The sequence below is a fragment of the Vidua chalybeata genome, chromosome 15, assembly GCF_026979565.1.
Source record: "Vidua chalybeata isolate OUT-0048 chromosome 15, bVidCha1 merged haplotype, whole genome shotgun sequence".
NCBI lineage: Eukaryota > Metazoa > Chordata > Aves > Passeriformes > Viduidae > Vidua > Vidua chalybeata.
In genome coordinates, this window is record NC_071544.1 from 9,021,719 (window position 1) to 9,036,935 (window position 15,217).

Genomic DNA, 15,217 nt, shown 5'->3' on the forward strand with positions numbered 1-15,217 from the left:
ACTCCAAAGTCCCACCAACAGGGCCAATCCTAGAGCACAGCTGGATTCTAAGGACGTATCAGTCACCTCTAAGATCATATCTTTCCATCTTATTTTAGAGCTGCAACAAAGGAAAGGCATTTTTTCCATGTTCAAAGAGTTTTCCAAACAGAGGATTTTTTTCCATACACCCATGAACAAAAATGAGACAGAACTATTACTATACCCACCCAAGAAAACCCAAACTCACTCCTAGACCATATACTGAGCACACTTTTTTCCTGATTTTGATAATTTGACAAGAACTACCTGTTTAAAACTCCTTCCAATTTCAAGCAGAATTTTATTTTCTACTCCCAATACTTGTATTTCCAGCATAGGATGGGACAACATAATAACAAATGCATCGACAACATGTTAAAGAACACTTTCATCTTTAGCTTTTCTTCTGCAGTTTATTATATAAATTACGATTTTCAACATTTAGCGCACTCACATTTCAGAACAGAAACACCAGTGCAAAGAGTGGTTTGTCCAAGTGCAAGAAGTTACATGTCCCCACTGACCCCAGTGGATGAGGCTCAAATGTAACTCCTCAGTCCACAACTAACAATAGTGTGACCTAAATGTGAGCACACTGTAGTCAACAGAAACACTGGACTTTGGTTGGTAACAACCAAATACTTTTGACAGGACAAACAAGAGAAGAACAATTTGACCTCCAGCAGACCTGCGAATTCACTGGGATTGGAGACCACCTCCATCATTTTCCTGAACTGACATTATTATAAATAAGTGAATGCCAAATGTTTTATTTGATGCTCAGATCCAATTATCAAAATACAATAAAGCTCCCATGCATGCAGGTACTGTACTCCAGTGAATGCCACAGGTCACCTTTGGCACATCATAGTCAGGACCTGAACACAGAAATAATCCTGATCTGGCAGAGGATAAATGAGAAAGCTTGGAGAGCTTTCCCATCTCCAATGCCAACAATTGGTGCTGAAAAATGTATTAAACCAAGACTGAAATACAGCAATCACCTCTCAGTTATACAATGCATACTAGACCCCAATTTTAATTACATCCAAGCAAAAGGAATCTTATTCAACCCAGAGATGTTAGTAAATGGGGTCACTGCCATGAAATACAGGCCACTGCCACAAGTAGTTATTAGGATCTTAGAAATCTGCATTCATTTCTCTTAAGGAACTGTTGCAATGTAAAAACAAAATGAGACAATTCATAAATAACATCTTTATTAATGAGTTTTCTTTTTCACATTCTTTAAAGTGATGTTCAATTAAAATCTGCATAGTCAAGAGTGCAAAAAAAAAATCATATAAGTCAGACCCAAATGTGAACACTACATTTTTGAAGCAAGACTGGCCACAGTCATAGGAATAAAATAGAAATAAATGGCCAGGGGGATATGGAGGGGGTGGGGATGAGAACCACCAGGAAAATTCTCATCAGTATATTTGTCTATTAATAAAGTCTTCACACAAAGACACACAACACTCATTCACATTCATGTGCACAACAGAATGTAAACTACAGAAGAAAGGTCCTTCCTCTGCTGAATGAAATGAAATAGAGCAAGATTATTTATGTATTTCACTGAGCATTGATCACCTATTCCAACAACATACCCAGCTGGGTAACACAAGGTCCAGGTTTCTTCATGCCCTTATTGCAATAACATTTCAGCCACCATCCCAGAGCAGGAACCAGGAAATCAAGAGTGTTTCCACAACACTGGGAACTATTCTTAACACACACTTTTAAGCACCATCACCTCCCTTCCTTTTAATTTTTAATAGGATTACCCCTTTCTTTAGTGCTGTTGTTCACAGTTGGTTGGAAGAGCAGGTGAAGAGGACCCCTCCAGGCCCATGCAATGGCTCAGCCTGTGGAAGTGCAGCAGAATATCTCCACTTCCAGCTTCATTTCCATAAGCACAGGCAACACAGTCCCAAATCTCTCACATCAACACCACAACGTGACTCTGCAAGTAGTACTTTTAATATTTACACCATCTAGTGATTTAGCTGTGGTTCTCTGCATTATAACCATCATCAGAAACAGCTAGAGAAAAAAAACAAGAGGCACATCCCCTACATAATGGCTGTAGGTAGTAAAGACACACACTGTCCACACAGTGGTGAGAGGCCACTTCTTGCCTCCAGTTTGGATTTATGCAGCAGAGACACCACTCTACAGCTGAGCATGAGTTTAAATGCAGAATTCTCTATGTTGGTCATTTGGAAAAGCCCTCCAATGCCCTCACACTGAACTGCACCACACACAAACTGGGCTTAATGTTTTGCATGTGATTCTGTAGTAATAAACTTCATTTACAATTTATATTAGTTAGGTTCTGAATTATTCAGATGCACAATCTAGGACTGTGGGGAACTGATCATCAATATTCAATCATACCAGTTCAGGTTTGGGCAAGGAATAAGTCTCATTTATTTGCTTTGTGCCTACAGCCTTTAGATCTGAGCTTCAAGCCCAGAGGTCAGAAGAAAGTCATTTGTGAAATCAAACCAGTCAGAAATACATTTGCTGCCATGGATGTTGGAAACATAAGGCCTAAAGTATTTTGGAGAAGATATACAACATGAAGTAAAAGGGATTCAGTACAACTTGCAGCAGTTTGTATTTGTACAAGGGCAAAACAAACTACACAGTGAAACTCAAACCCATCATAGTGAAATGGTGACTTCAGGGCTTGAAACCCCACATTCATCTGACAAATTAGGAGCAAAACTTGCCCAGCACAAGAAAGCACCCACCACAGCTCCCAGCCAGCATCAATAAAATGTGCTGCAACACCTTTTCTTCAAAGAGAACCTGCTTTCTCCTTGCAGAACTAACACTCAAAAGCAGGGAAAAGCAGTCAGGAACTGGAAGGAGGGACTGAATTTTACCCCAGAAATAAGTGCCCTGGGCAGCCAGCAGCTGCCACACTGGCCAGGTTTCAGGGCAAAAACCACATAAAAGAATCCATCTTGTCCTAAAAATAAAACTGGCCAATGAGTGTGAGCTCGTAAACTTGCAAAAGCAGCAATGGCAACCCCATTTTTCTTCTCCTGGAAATTTCATGGGCAAGTCTTCTGGTAGACCCAAAAATGAATGAAATTGGAAATGGGATATTTAGTGCAGTGGTATTCTTATTTCTTCAGAAAGAAACTATTTCTTGTGTTACATCAGGGGTTTAATTCAAGAGACCAGTAGATTAAGACCACTTTTGTCATTAGTTCAAGATTTACTTTGGCACAATTAATTTAGAGTTTTTGTATTTGTGGTAATTATAAGGGCATCACAGTAGATTTTTCCTTTATTATGGAAAAACCTAAAATAAATACAATTTAGTAGTCTGAAAAAACCCACCTTACTCTAATCTACAGCAAAACTACTTTGTGGCCTGCTTGTGTTTCAGGAAAATATCCCACATATTCAGATCAGCCTCACTAGTTAAGACACATTAAAATGAAACATTTTAGATGCCAAAGACTGGATTTAAATTTATTGCATGACGTTGCATAAGAAAGTGTATTATTGAAAACTGTAAGGCATCATGCAATTATCCATCAGCTAATTATTTATTATTCCTTGAAAGATGGTTATATACTCTAAAGTTATAAAACCAGTTTCAAAAAAGTACATAAAAAATTTAACATAAGCATTAAATATTTTTCACATGTTCATCGTTTTCAGCTGTTAAAAAGTGCATTCAAACATACTGTACTGGAAAGTTGCTCTGACCAAAAATGGTGCAGGAGACTCATTAAATTAAAAGCTGCAAAAGGATGCTGCATGGGATTAGAAAGCTCACAGGTTGTGGTATTTAAACTTACAAACTTGCTTGAAATAATTTTGCAATCCTCACACTTACAATTTAGCATCAATGATATAATTAGCTAAAAATGTGTATTTTTAAAATTGAACAGTCAAATGAATTCAAGTTACGTACACTGAGTGATCAAATAAGGAGCAGACAACACTGAGACCCAGGCCAGGATGTGCTGCTGTGATTTTGGCAGGGATCAGTTGATGTACTGGGCCATCCAGCGGAACCCCTCCCCGTAGCCTTGTCTCTTCAGCACGCTGCACATGAACACCTCCAGGGGCCTGGCATTCAGGTCCTTCAGTGGTGTGCTGCCCTGCAGAGAGACAAAAGCATGCCCTTACAGTTCCCTTAGAAACAACATCTATTCCACATGGACATTTGCATCCATGGAATGCTCCTACTTAACTCGTGTTTGACACTGGAATTTTGGAAAATAAATTAATCTAAAATCATAGAATGGGTTGGGTTGGAAGGGGCCTGAAAGCTAATCTCATTCCAAACCCCTGCCGTGGGCAGGGACACCTTCCACTAGACCAGGTTGCTCCAAGCCCTGTCCAAACTGGCATGAAAACACTTCCAGGAATGGGCCATCCCCAGCTTCTCTGGGCCCGACACCTCCAGAGAAAGACCAGAACACGTGACCTTAATCTCAGTAACTTGTGTACAACAACACTGTGCATGTTCTCACGTGCATCCACACTGGAGAGGGGGAGGTACATGAAACCAGAATGGAACAGCAAACATGCAAAGAGAATTTTAGAGCTTATATTTGATGTTCAGTCACAGTTCCCTGCTCTGTTTGCAACAGTTTTCCAACCAGATAAAAAAACCATTTGCTACAAATTTTAGGGCTGAGCAAAGCAAGAGTGCCATGTGTTTGCTTGCTAAGATCAGCACAGTGCAATAAAGCTGCTGTTCAACTGGAGATTCACACTGGCGTCCATGCTTCATCAAATACATGTGATGTAAAGACCAGAAAACAAGAGGGCAAAATGCAACAAACAAGAAAGTAAAGATTTGTTCCTGCCTGACCTGAACTATGACTGGCACTGAACTTAAAGGGAGGCACCTAAGAGTGAATAAGCAAAGAGGAATTGCAAGGCAGGTGCCCTCAGCAGAGCTGGTCAGCTAATGGGAGCTGTGATTGGAAGCCACAGTGGAACGACTCTGTCAGCTGCAGGGAGGTTTCTTTCCAAGGGCCAAGGACACCAAGCACCGTTTCTAATGCTCACAAACAGAGCACTGTATTAACTTTACATTAAGAGGAGCTGAAGTATCACAAAGATCCTTACTAGAAATCTGCCTTGTTGCTACGGATGCCAATAGGAACTTTTTCCTTCCCACAACCTACAAGCTTAGACTTCTACAATGGTGTAAATCTATCTCTAAGCTTTAGGCAAATATGTTAGGTAGAAAATTATTAAAGCTTGCACTTGAAATGAGAAAGATTCTATTCAGTTTTCTCTCATAATTCACTCTACAACTATAGCCTCTGAAAACTGTTTGAAAGTAGTGCATAAGAAAGTTGAAGTACTAAAAATTATTCTAGATACAAGTACATTTTCTCTGAAAAAATATGGCATTATATGACGTAAAAAGTTGTAGTAGACATACATTTTACACACACACACACAAAGAGACTCTGGGATCCGTTCTATATATTGTTATTATGTACTAAGTACTTTATAAATTAGAAAAACATTTATTTTGTATAGCTGGAGCAAACCAGAGTCAACACACAAATAAGGCAAACTAACTGCCTAAGCAAAAAACCTCCTCCCCCCCAAAAAAAAAAAAAAAAAAAAAAAAAAAGAAAAAGAAGGAAAATACCTTTCCTGTTGTCTGGCCATACAGACCAAATGTCTCTCGTAACCTCTCTTCACTGATGGCTTCAGGTCTGTCAATCTTGTTACCAAGAATTAGGATAGGCACATTAGCAATAGTTTCATCTGTCATTAGTGACTGCAAAGGAATGGACAAAGGAGGACTGATTAATTTAAAATACAGAAGGACAAATCACTACTACTCATTCATAGGTGACAGCAGAGGTCTGTTGGGTATTTGGGCTTAGTTCTTAGAAGTTCAAACTTTCAAAAGCTTATTTCAACTTACATCCAGTTCTTCTTTTGATTCAAGCAATCTTTCATGATCTGCACAGTCCACCAAGAACACAACACCATTAATTGCAGGCAGGTAGTTTTTCCACACTCTGCGAGCTACAGGGAAAATAAGAAATAAAAATAAAAGGGAATTATCCCCAAATACAGAGCAATGCACACTGGTAATTAAGAAGCAACAGGTGTGTGTGGGTTTATTAATTTGATTTTTTTTTAATTCTTAGCTTATGTTCCCAGTCTTTGGAATGCAATTTCATGTTTTACAAAGCCTGAAATAACAGAACAAAATTATCATTTGCTCTAATGTTATCACTGTTCTATCCCACATGAATGCTGATGAGTGGAAATGGTTTTTGTTTCCCCAAGAATTATGTCAACAAAGGTAAGTTTGAAGGTAAATGCAAGGAATTCAAAGTACAGAACTCCTCACAGTATTAGTCAAAAGTTTCTCCTCTATTGCAGCTCTTGCTAAAGCATATTTGTGATTTGTGATAAATGGTGGAGATGGGCAAAAGAGCAGCCAATGTCTTTTATGCTGTCACAGAAGAGTTTGGGAAGTCAGTCTCTGCAACAGGGCCGTGTTTCTGATTGGAAGCAAACTCCAGCCCAGTTCAGTGAGCTTAAGTGAGTCAATATACACTCTTACCTTGAGCATGTCCACCCAGATCGAAGGTAGTGAAAGTCATGCCAGCAATTGTCAGCTCTTCTGAAGCTGGAAACACACAGAATTATATTCTAGGTGAAGATTATGCAGTGCTTTGGAAAAGTCCGGCCTTCTAGCATATAGATTTTACTTTCTTTTGGTTCTTTCCAGTATTTTGTTATTCAAGAAGAACATGAAAGTAATACATTCTCTCAAAATCAGTGGCACATTCATGTATCACCAAAATGTTATTAACCATTAAAGCATGTGTGAAATACCTACAATGCTAAGAAGAGCAGAGTATTCCTACATTATTTATCCCTACATATTATACAAACAACAGTTGGCTCTGACATCTGGTTTGCAAAAAAGGTTTTGCATTTGGCATTTTGTTTTCAATACTGTTCAAGGTTTCTCCTCTTCACGTCCTTTCCCAGTTTCTCACCTCCTTACTAGACTTCCTCAATCCACATTTTCAACCTGTGTTGAACTTCTTCTCCTGCAAGGTTACCAGGATAACAATTACACAGCAACCTCTGAGACACAAATACTGATTTTCTAATTATGCAGAGAAGATGTTCCCAAAAATTGCAAGCTCCTATTTCTTGCAGCTTCTATAGTACAAACTCTCTGCTTCATTGTTCTGCTTGTTATTCACCTCTTAATTTTGAATATAGCACTCTGAACTATCCTACACACATTGTTTTTTAAGATTACTTGAACTATCTATGGATTTCAATCCCAACAATCCCTTTGTATCTCCCCAGTTACACTGCTGTTCTTATAATCAGATCTGGCATAATCAGAACCTGCTTTTCTTGCAATCCTTCAAATGCTCTCTAGCTAAGGAACAGCACTATTAACTTACTGGGGTGTAACGTGGGCACATGTTGTCCCAGTCTGTCATCTTTGAGCATGTGCAGCAGTGTAGTTTTTCCAGCATTGTCCAGTCCAAGAAACACTAGCTTGCCTGATTTCTTGTACAGTCCTAAAACAAAAAAGGACCTAGTGATTAATCAGTTCAACTAGCAGGAGTTCATTTTCAGCACTAGAGATGATTTCACTCCTAGGAACAAGGTGTTACAGTCACGGTAGAAAATACAGACCAGGCAAACTCCACCACAGCTTTATCAGTGCCCTTCATCCATGTTGTACAAATGACATTCCCACTTACCACAAGCCTGCTGCAGGTAGCATGCAGCTTACAGGATGCTTGGCAGGAGAGGCACAAATTGGTGTGAATGTGTCAATCATGGAAATGCATTCCATTATCTTAGGAAAAACATGACAGAACAGGACTAAATGCTACTAGTGCAGTTTACTCTGCCCCAGCAAAAGGACAGTTCTGCTCACAGGTGGTGGAGAGGTGGGCATAGACCCAGCATTAACAGCAGGCTCTGGAGCATGGACCATTCTGAACCTGAACTCTGTTCACCTACCTCCAATTACAGCAAAACACTTGTCCAAGACAAAAAAGAAAATTCAGACCTCAATCACAATAATATAGAGAAATTGGATTCAACATCAATCATCATAATTTGTGTATAAATTCTTTAATATTGGTTAACATATTATTTGGACAAAAAGTAACTTTCATCCACACTCCCAGGAAAACTGTTGGCTACATCCTGAATGGCATCGTCAGGACACTTCTGACACACTTTGTCCCATGTGACAATGCTTTCCTAACAGGAATAAGAAATTTTATTTTCATTGGTTGTCATCTTTATAAAAATGTCTTCTGCCCTTCTTCTCCCCCTCCACTTGTAACCCCAGAAATGCAACAGTTGCTATGAAGGAAAGATGTTTAAAACACGAACACCATATTTTCTTAAATTGGAGATTATCAAAGGGCAATTCTCTTACAACTTGTCAACACTGTATCCTCTGCCAGAATTAGTTTTCACTTCAAACTCATTGATATTCAAAGTAAAACATTAAGATAAATTAATTTAAAAACAAAACATCACTCCTGTTCTGTACTGGAAAAAAAACCCATCTTCTGTAATGTGCTATCCTCGTGTGTGTTGGGATGTTCAGCCAGCCCCGCTGATGCCGCAGCATTCCAGGGGCAGAGGTGCCTCTGCCCAGCAGACCTTTACACCACTGCTGTTTGCTCACCTCTTCCTCTGCCTTTGAGCTAATCTCAGGGATCACATTCCAGCTGGGCATGTTTTGTAACTGGCAGGAATGAATATTCTCTCCTATTCTTCATCTTATGTCATTAATGATCTTTATTACTCTAGGTCCTGCAGAGTGTCTTCACAGTTCTTTCAAAGACAACAACTCTTATTTCCCAAACTCATCTTCTCACATGCCCATATACATGCTAACTATTAAACTACAGAGTGGAGAAGAAAGTGTTAATGTTTACAGAGAAAGAAGTGGACAAACATTTTCATATACTAACTTATATCACAGGAGAAACTCCAGTTCACACTCACCTTATGAGTTAAACAAAACTCTACCAATCTATAGGAAAACAATAGTATTTTTCCCACTCTCAGCCTGCAGATCCAGGAGTCTTTGCTTCCCAGTCAGATGTTGCTGATTGCACCACAACATTTCAAGTTTCCCAGGTGTCTTTCACAGAAACACAACACTAACAAACAGCCATACTTCAGCTACTGGCTACACCAAGACCCGAGTTTTCATATATACAAATTAAAAAATGTTTTTGTGCCTTCCAGAAGTATACTTGTGCAAAGTTGTTCTTCCTAAAGTGATCCCATTAGCCTTCTGACAGGACAGCACGGGGAACTGTGGGCAGTTTCCCAGATGTTATGATCTGCCTTCTCCAACTCTAACTGAGAATGCAAAGAGAAAGTCCCTTTTAGAAAAAGAGGGACATAAAAGAGGGAGCTGCTTCAAGCTCCTCTATCTTTCAGCAGAATTAGCCTTTGCTTGCACAGGAATGGAAGAGCAGGCCAGTGTGCAGTAATCACTGTGCAGCTAAAGAAGAAGAGATAAGAAAGATTAGTCAACTTAGTTAAAATTTCACTGGCTAACATTTTGATAGCAGGCCAAGGGTCTGACATTCAGTGCAAAACTTTAAACTTTCAACTGATAAAAGGTAGGTGCCACAGCTTGCTATGACTTCTTAGCCTCAAATGCTTTTTGACCACTTCAATAAAATCTTTTGAACTTGGGAATTGTGCCTTTTACCTATGCGATTTGCAACTTCTGATCCTTTTTTAGTATCCTAAAATTAATTGTATCCTAACATTAATATTCCTCATGGTTGTGTTTTTTTTTTTTCACCTTGGACTGATATGGATTGCAGACTTTTTGAACAGGGAATAATTTTCTGAGGCTCTTGAGTAGACGCCAGTGAAGTTTCACATTAATTTCTGTGGCACAGAACAAAAAATCACAGAACAATGCGCTGCTGAACATGAGAAAGGGTTTCAATATCTGACGCTAGTTTTTTGCAGACAGTCCCTCCTGTTTGCATTCTGAAATTATATCCTCATGTGCAAAAGAACTGAATGAAAATAACTGAGTTCAGTTCTTTACAGCAGAGAAAAATCAGGAAAAGACCCATAAAGGCCAACTGAATCACACCAGCTTAAATGTAGTATGATTAGAAAAGTCTAATCTATTGTGATCATGAAATAAAATGTAATTTTTTTCAAGAAGGATTAATGTAAGATGGAGTGGAGAGCACACTCTGGAAATGTTCAGTATTGATAAGTGAAACTTTTGTTTGAGTGTTACTAAATGTACACCAAACCAAATATTATTATTTATCCAGCAGTCTTATTTGAAGATAACAGAGGTGAACAGATATTTTACACAAGAATAGCAGAAAGGAAAAGTCCCAAACAATAACGACTTACCTAAAAACTGCAATACACTACTGAAACCACTGTAAATCCAATCAAATAGGAACATATCTGAATCTTATAGTCTGAAATAAAGAGAAAACATAATGCATTTAACTTCTGTCAGAACAGCACATTAAGCATTGTAAAGTACTTACAGGTAACAAAACTAATTTAAAATCCTGTGTTAAAAAAAAGAAAAATTAGTTTTGGTAAACTGTATCATAGACCAATTAAAGGACAGTAGCAAAGATTTTCCCCTCTCTTGGGAAAACACTACATGGACGGAAGTCTTTGCAAGAAGTAAAACTAATTTTATCCAAAGTACAATTTCCTGAAGGTGTGTGATGATCCACTGAAGATTTTAAACAGGATTTTCACTTTTTAACTGGGGAAGAGTGGTACTTCAGAGAGGGCACTAGAGGGATATCACTGCAGATTTAGTGCTCCAGACACCCCTAGGAGCTGCTGGGGTTCAAAGTAGAGGCAGTAAGAAGTGAAGAAGTTTTGCAGAGCTGAATCTAGAGAAGTTTGATACCAAATAAATCCTTGTCCACACAGAGCCTGTCTGTTTGGCTTGTTATGGAAAACAATTACCTAGCACAAAGCACTGGAATTACCCTTCAAAGGCAGTGACCTCCTGTATTGCCCTGCACAGTCTGACACAATTCAAACCTTAAATGCAAAAGTTTTGTTTAAAAAAACCCATCAGACTCCTGTATTTCCCCACTGAATTCCTTCAGCTTGGATTCAATAACAGAAGGCTGAGCTGAGAGTCCATACTAAGTTCATTGTGTAGCCACGAGTGATTAATTTCCGAGCTTTCATCTTAATTTCCTCATTATCTAAAGTGAGGATAATCATAGAATTATTGAGGTTGAAAAAGACCTCTAAGACCATTGAGTCCAACTATTAGCCCAGCATTTCCATGTCCAACACTTAAACCAAGTCCCCAAGGCCACATCCACAGGACTTCTGAGCGCTTCCAGAGATGGTGAACCCACCACTGCCTTGGGCAGCCTGCGCCAGGGCTTGGCCACCCTTCAGTGAAGAAATTTTTCCTAATATGTAATCTGAAGCTTTGCTGGCACAACTTGAAGCTGTTTCCTCTTGTCTTGTCACTTGTCACCTGAGAGCAAACACCAACCCCGACCTGGCTACAACCTGTCAGGGAGTTGTAGAGAGTGATGAGGTTTCCCCCTGAGCTTCGTTTCTCCAGGCTGAGCTTCTCCAGCTCCCTCAGCTGCTCCTCATCAAACTTGTGCTCTAAATCACACTGAAAGCACCAGTTTGATACAGTGAACTGTGAGCATTTTAGTTCTCTTGGAGACTAAAGGGCAACATCCTTAGAAGCCTTTAGCCAGCTAATTCCTACTGAAATACATGATCCCTGCAGACACCAGAGTCTGACTGCCCTGGAAAAACTGGGCTACACTGCTAAACACAGCTGGCAGAGGTATCCACACTGCTACAGGGTCTCACCACACTTGTTTAGAAGCTGCAGGGCTGCCTTGGGGCATCACAAGAGGACTTCAGGGCAGCTCTGAGCCTAGAGCACAGTACACAGGAGTCAAAACACAGGTCTGAACCAGCCCAAAAATCCAGGCATCCATCACAGCAACTCATGACAGAGTTTCTTTGCTACGCAACAGCAGGTACATCATACAGAGATAATGTGGAAAGAGGAGTGGATATTTAAATGACCTTTGATTGCACTGGAACAAAATCTGTTCAGATGACGAAGCACCAGGTGTCTTGGTTTCGCCACAGCAAACCCGTAAACCTTTAACCACGTCTACATTACTCTGAACAACACAGCAGCTGCAACAGGCACAATTTTTAAGAATACCAATCAAATATGCTTGTCAATGCATGAACACCCAGTTACACAATGTCATGATTGAAACTGTCCCTTGCATGGCTAAAAATCAAAGGTCAAGAATAAGCAAACATGGCAGAACACACACGTCAGCAGATTTATTTATTGCTTGAGCAAAATACCAATCGAGAAAAGCGTCTGTGGGGCTTAGGGAAACGATCGACTCAAATAACCTGCAAATCAGGGCAAACAGCGTGATGTAAGAGAAGTGCTCAGATTACTGAGGTGAGAATAACTTCAGTGTTCAGTTGTATAAACCTGTTCCATCTATTACACTTAGGTTTCCAAAAACATCAACCAAAACAATCTTCATGCATTACAGAAAAAAAACTTTAAGGGGTGAGATTAAAACGATTAATCTGAGAACAGGATTACTCTACAAACACAGCTGAAGTGGCATTAATACTGGTTCAATTTCCATCACCATAAGAAAAGTGGTGCTGGAAGCAGAGCTACCCAAATCTTCCCAGAACAACCTCCATATCAGCTGGCAGCAGTTAAAGGAAAACCCTTTAAAAATGGGAAAAAAATGGACAGCTAATTGTAAAGGCACACAGGTAATATTTGAATAGCGATATTAAATCTACTCTTATCACATAGGAAAAGTAACTTCATAATTCAGAGCTGTGTCAAATCAAAGCATTACAAAACCACAGTGGCTCTGCTCTGGTTCGAGAGTGGTTACGCTGAGGGCAAATTCAGGGAAGAGCTGAGGCTGTTGAATATACACAGACTCAAACTCTCAGGCTCACGTTAAAAACACCACGAAAGCAGAACAATGAAGACACAGCAATCACTGTTCACAAGCCATGATGGAGACGAAGGTACTATTTTAATGTTATTTCAAGGGTTGATTTGAAAATAATCCACTGGAAAGAGGCAAAAGCTTTGAACAAAAGGCTGTTCTGGACCAAGACAGTCTTTTGATACCAACTACTTTTACAGACATCACTGACTCACTGTATCTCCACTGCAAAGATACCGAAGTTAACTTTCTAGTATCACTTCAGTGACACATGTCTACCACTGAAAAATGTCCCCTTCAACCCTGGTCAATGTTATTTCACCAGCAAAGTGAGTATACACCACCCAGTAACTCCTGTGCAGCCAGGTCCAGCACTCCATAGACCAAGGACGTGGGTTCACTTACTGAGACTCTGGAAAATGAGGAATTCCCCACAGTGGCTCTGGTAACACCAAGCCAGCCTCCTGAAGGGAAAGCTGCTGACAGCATGGACTAGCAAGCAAACTCACTCACACCTCTTTTATCTTCTGAAAAATAGGAAATTTTTTCCGCCTACACTCAACTTGCTTTTTTTCTAGCTAAAAATCATTTCACTTCCAAACCTTAGGACAGTGCTCACTTCTGAAGACTCCTGAAGTTAAGGTAAGAGACAGTACCAGGCTTTTAAAGAGCATTTTAAATGCCTTTATGGAACAATTAGGAAACAGAAACAAGTGACACCCAAGTGAACAGCTCCTGCATGAACTGGGAACACACTGTGCTACACCTGTGTGGGGACTGTCAGCAGGAGCCACTGACGAAATCTCAGTCCAGCCTGAGAGCACCAAACCATCGTTTCAGCCACAGTTCAGTCTGAAACCACAACCTGCAAGCAATGGCTTAAAGCCTACTGCTAAGGGTGTATTTTTAGTTTTTCAAGTAGGGTAGAAACATGATAACTTAAAAGTTATAATTTCACACACGATCACCATAACATTATAAAATATTACCACAGGCAACAAAAGTAAAAATCCCTAGGAAAGCCAGTGGATAAACTGAGATTCTAAACCACAATTTATTCTTTGATTTGAAACTGCACTTGGATGTTGTATTTTAAGAGCTAAGGAAAGGCATAGTTAGAAAATGAGGTAAAAGCACAGACTTTCTTAAAGTATTTTAATAATGTTTTGCCAGTAACTAATTTTTGAGACAGCAGAGTTTAGCTGTGAAGACAGCACTACAACACACGAGTTCCTAAGGGCGCCTGATGTAGAGGTTTAGGCAGCCCTGGCTCACAAAGCCCAGCTGTCAGAGCACATCCTCGCCGCAGGGCTGCTGCACCATTCACTGACTTATGAACAAAACCCTTAAAAGCAGTAACTTCTAAAGACATAACAATACTTCAAACAAGTATTGCCAAGTCGATACAACGTGGCAGACGGCTGCCCAGGGAGGTGCAGGGCATCGGTGGGTTATGGGGTTACTTAACACACCTCACCATCGCAGAGCCACTGAGGCAGCGCTGCTCGGGACCTGCGAGCGCCGTGACAGCCTCACGGACCGGCCGGTGCCGCCAGCGGCCCGAGCAGCCCCAGGGCTGTGCCGGGGGAAAAACAGGGAGGCGCCAGCAGGGATAGGAGGGAAGGGAGGGGAGCAGCCGCCCCCAGGCCCCTCGCAGCGCGCTGCCCGCGGCCCCGCGCAGGCCGCGGCTTGTCGGGGCGCGCAGGGACCCCCGGCCAGGCCCAGCCGCGGCCCAGAGGCCGCTCCCAGCAGGACACGGGAATGGCCCAGCGTCCTGCGGGGCTCGCCCGGCTACCCCGCCGGCCGGGAAGAACAGACCCCTCGCCGTCTGCCCCGCTCACCCACCGCCGAGCCTGAGGTGCTCCGGGACTCGGGCAGCACCGACACCGACCGACACCGACCGACACCGACACTCACCCGCGGCTGCGCCCGCTCCGCCCCCCGCACTCCTTCCGGCACCGGCACCCGCGGCGCACACACTCGGGTGGGCTCGTCTGTCTTCGGGTGGGCTCGTCTGTCTTCGGGTGGGCTCGTCTGTCTTCGGGTGGGCGGGCGTGGTCTCGACTGGGTTGCCTTCGGCTAGGTTCGGCTGGGCTCGCCCCGGTTCGGTCTGTTCGGCTCAGTTCGGCTGGGTTCGGTTCGGCTTCGCTCGGCTCCGCCCCTCCGCG

At 41.4% G+C, this 15,217-nt stretch overlaps 1 protein-coding gene across 2 annotated transcripts; it reads right to left on the reverse strand.

The window, feature by feature from the left end:
* Positions 1-1,224: 1,224 nt before the first annotated feature.
* Positions 1,225-15,184, reverse strand: SAR1B (secretion associated Ras related GTPase 1B). 2 transcript variants are annotated; one of them, XM_053956490.1, is made up of 7 exons: positions 14,967-15,184; positions 10,441-10,511; positions 7,470-7,589; positions 6,605-6,670; positions 5,954-6,057; positions 5,672-5,803; positions 1,225-4,154 (listed from the first exon to the last, which is right to left on the reverse strand). In XM_053956490.1, exons 2-7 carry the CDS (start codon positions 10,493-10,495, stop codon positions 4,038-4,040), a joined length of 594 nt encoding a protein of 197 aa, XP_053812465.1. In that variant the 5' UTR covers positions 10,496-10,511; positions 14,967-15,184; the 3' UTR covers positions 1,225-4,037. The 2 variants fall into 2 exon arrangements, with proteins under 2 accessions (XP_053812465.1, XP_053812466.1); XM_053956491.1 differs by having other exon boundaries at positions 14,895-14,968.
* Positions 15,185-15,217: the final 33 nt, after the last annotated feature.

What these genes read in the sequence shown, in the direction of transcription:
- SAR1B (XM_053956490.1), bottom strand. Translation starts at nt 10,495, where the DNA reads ATGTTCCTATTTGATTGGATTTACAGTGGTTTCAGTAGTGTATTGCAG. An exon ending in TAGTGTATTGCAGTTTTTAG is followed by an intron (nt 7,590 to 10,440) that starts GTAAGTCGTTAT and finishes TTTTTGTTTTAG; the next exon opens with GACTGTACAAGAAATCAGGC. An exon ending in TGTGCCCACGTTACACCCCA is followed by an intron (nt 6,671 to 7,469) that starts GTAAGTTAATAG and finishes GTGTGTTTCCAG; the next exon opens with CTTCAGAAGAGCTGACAATT.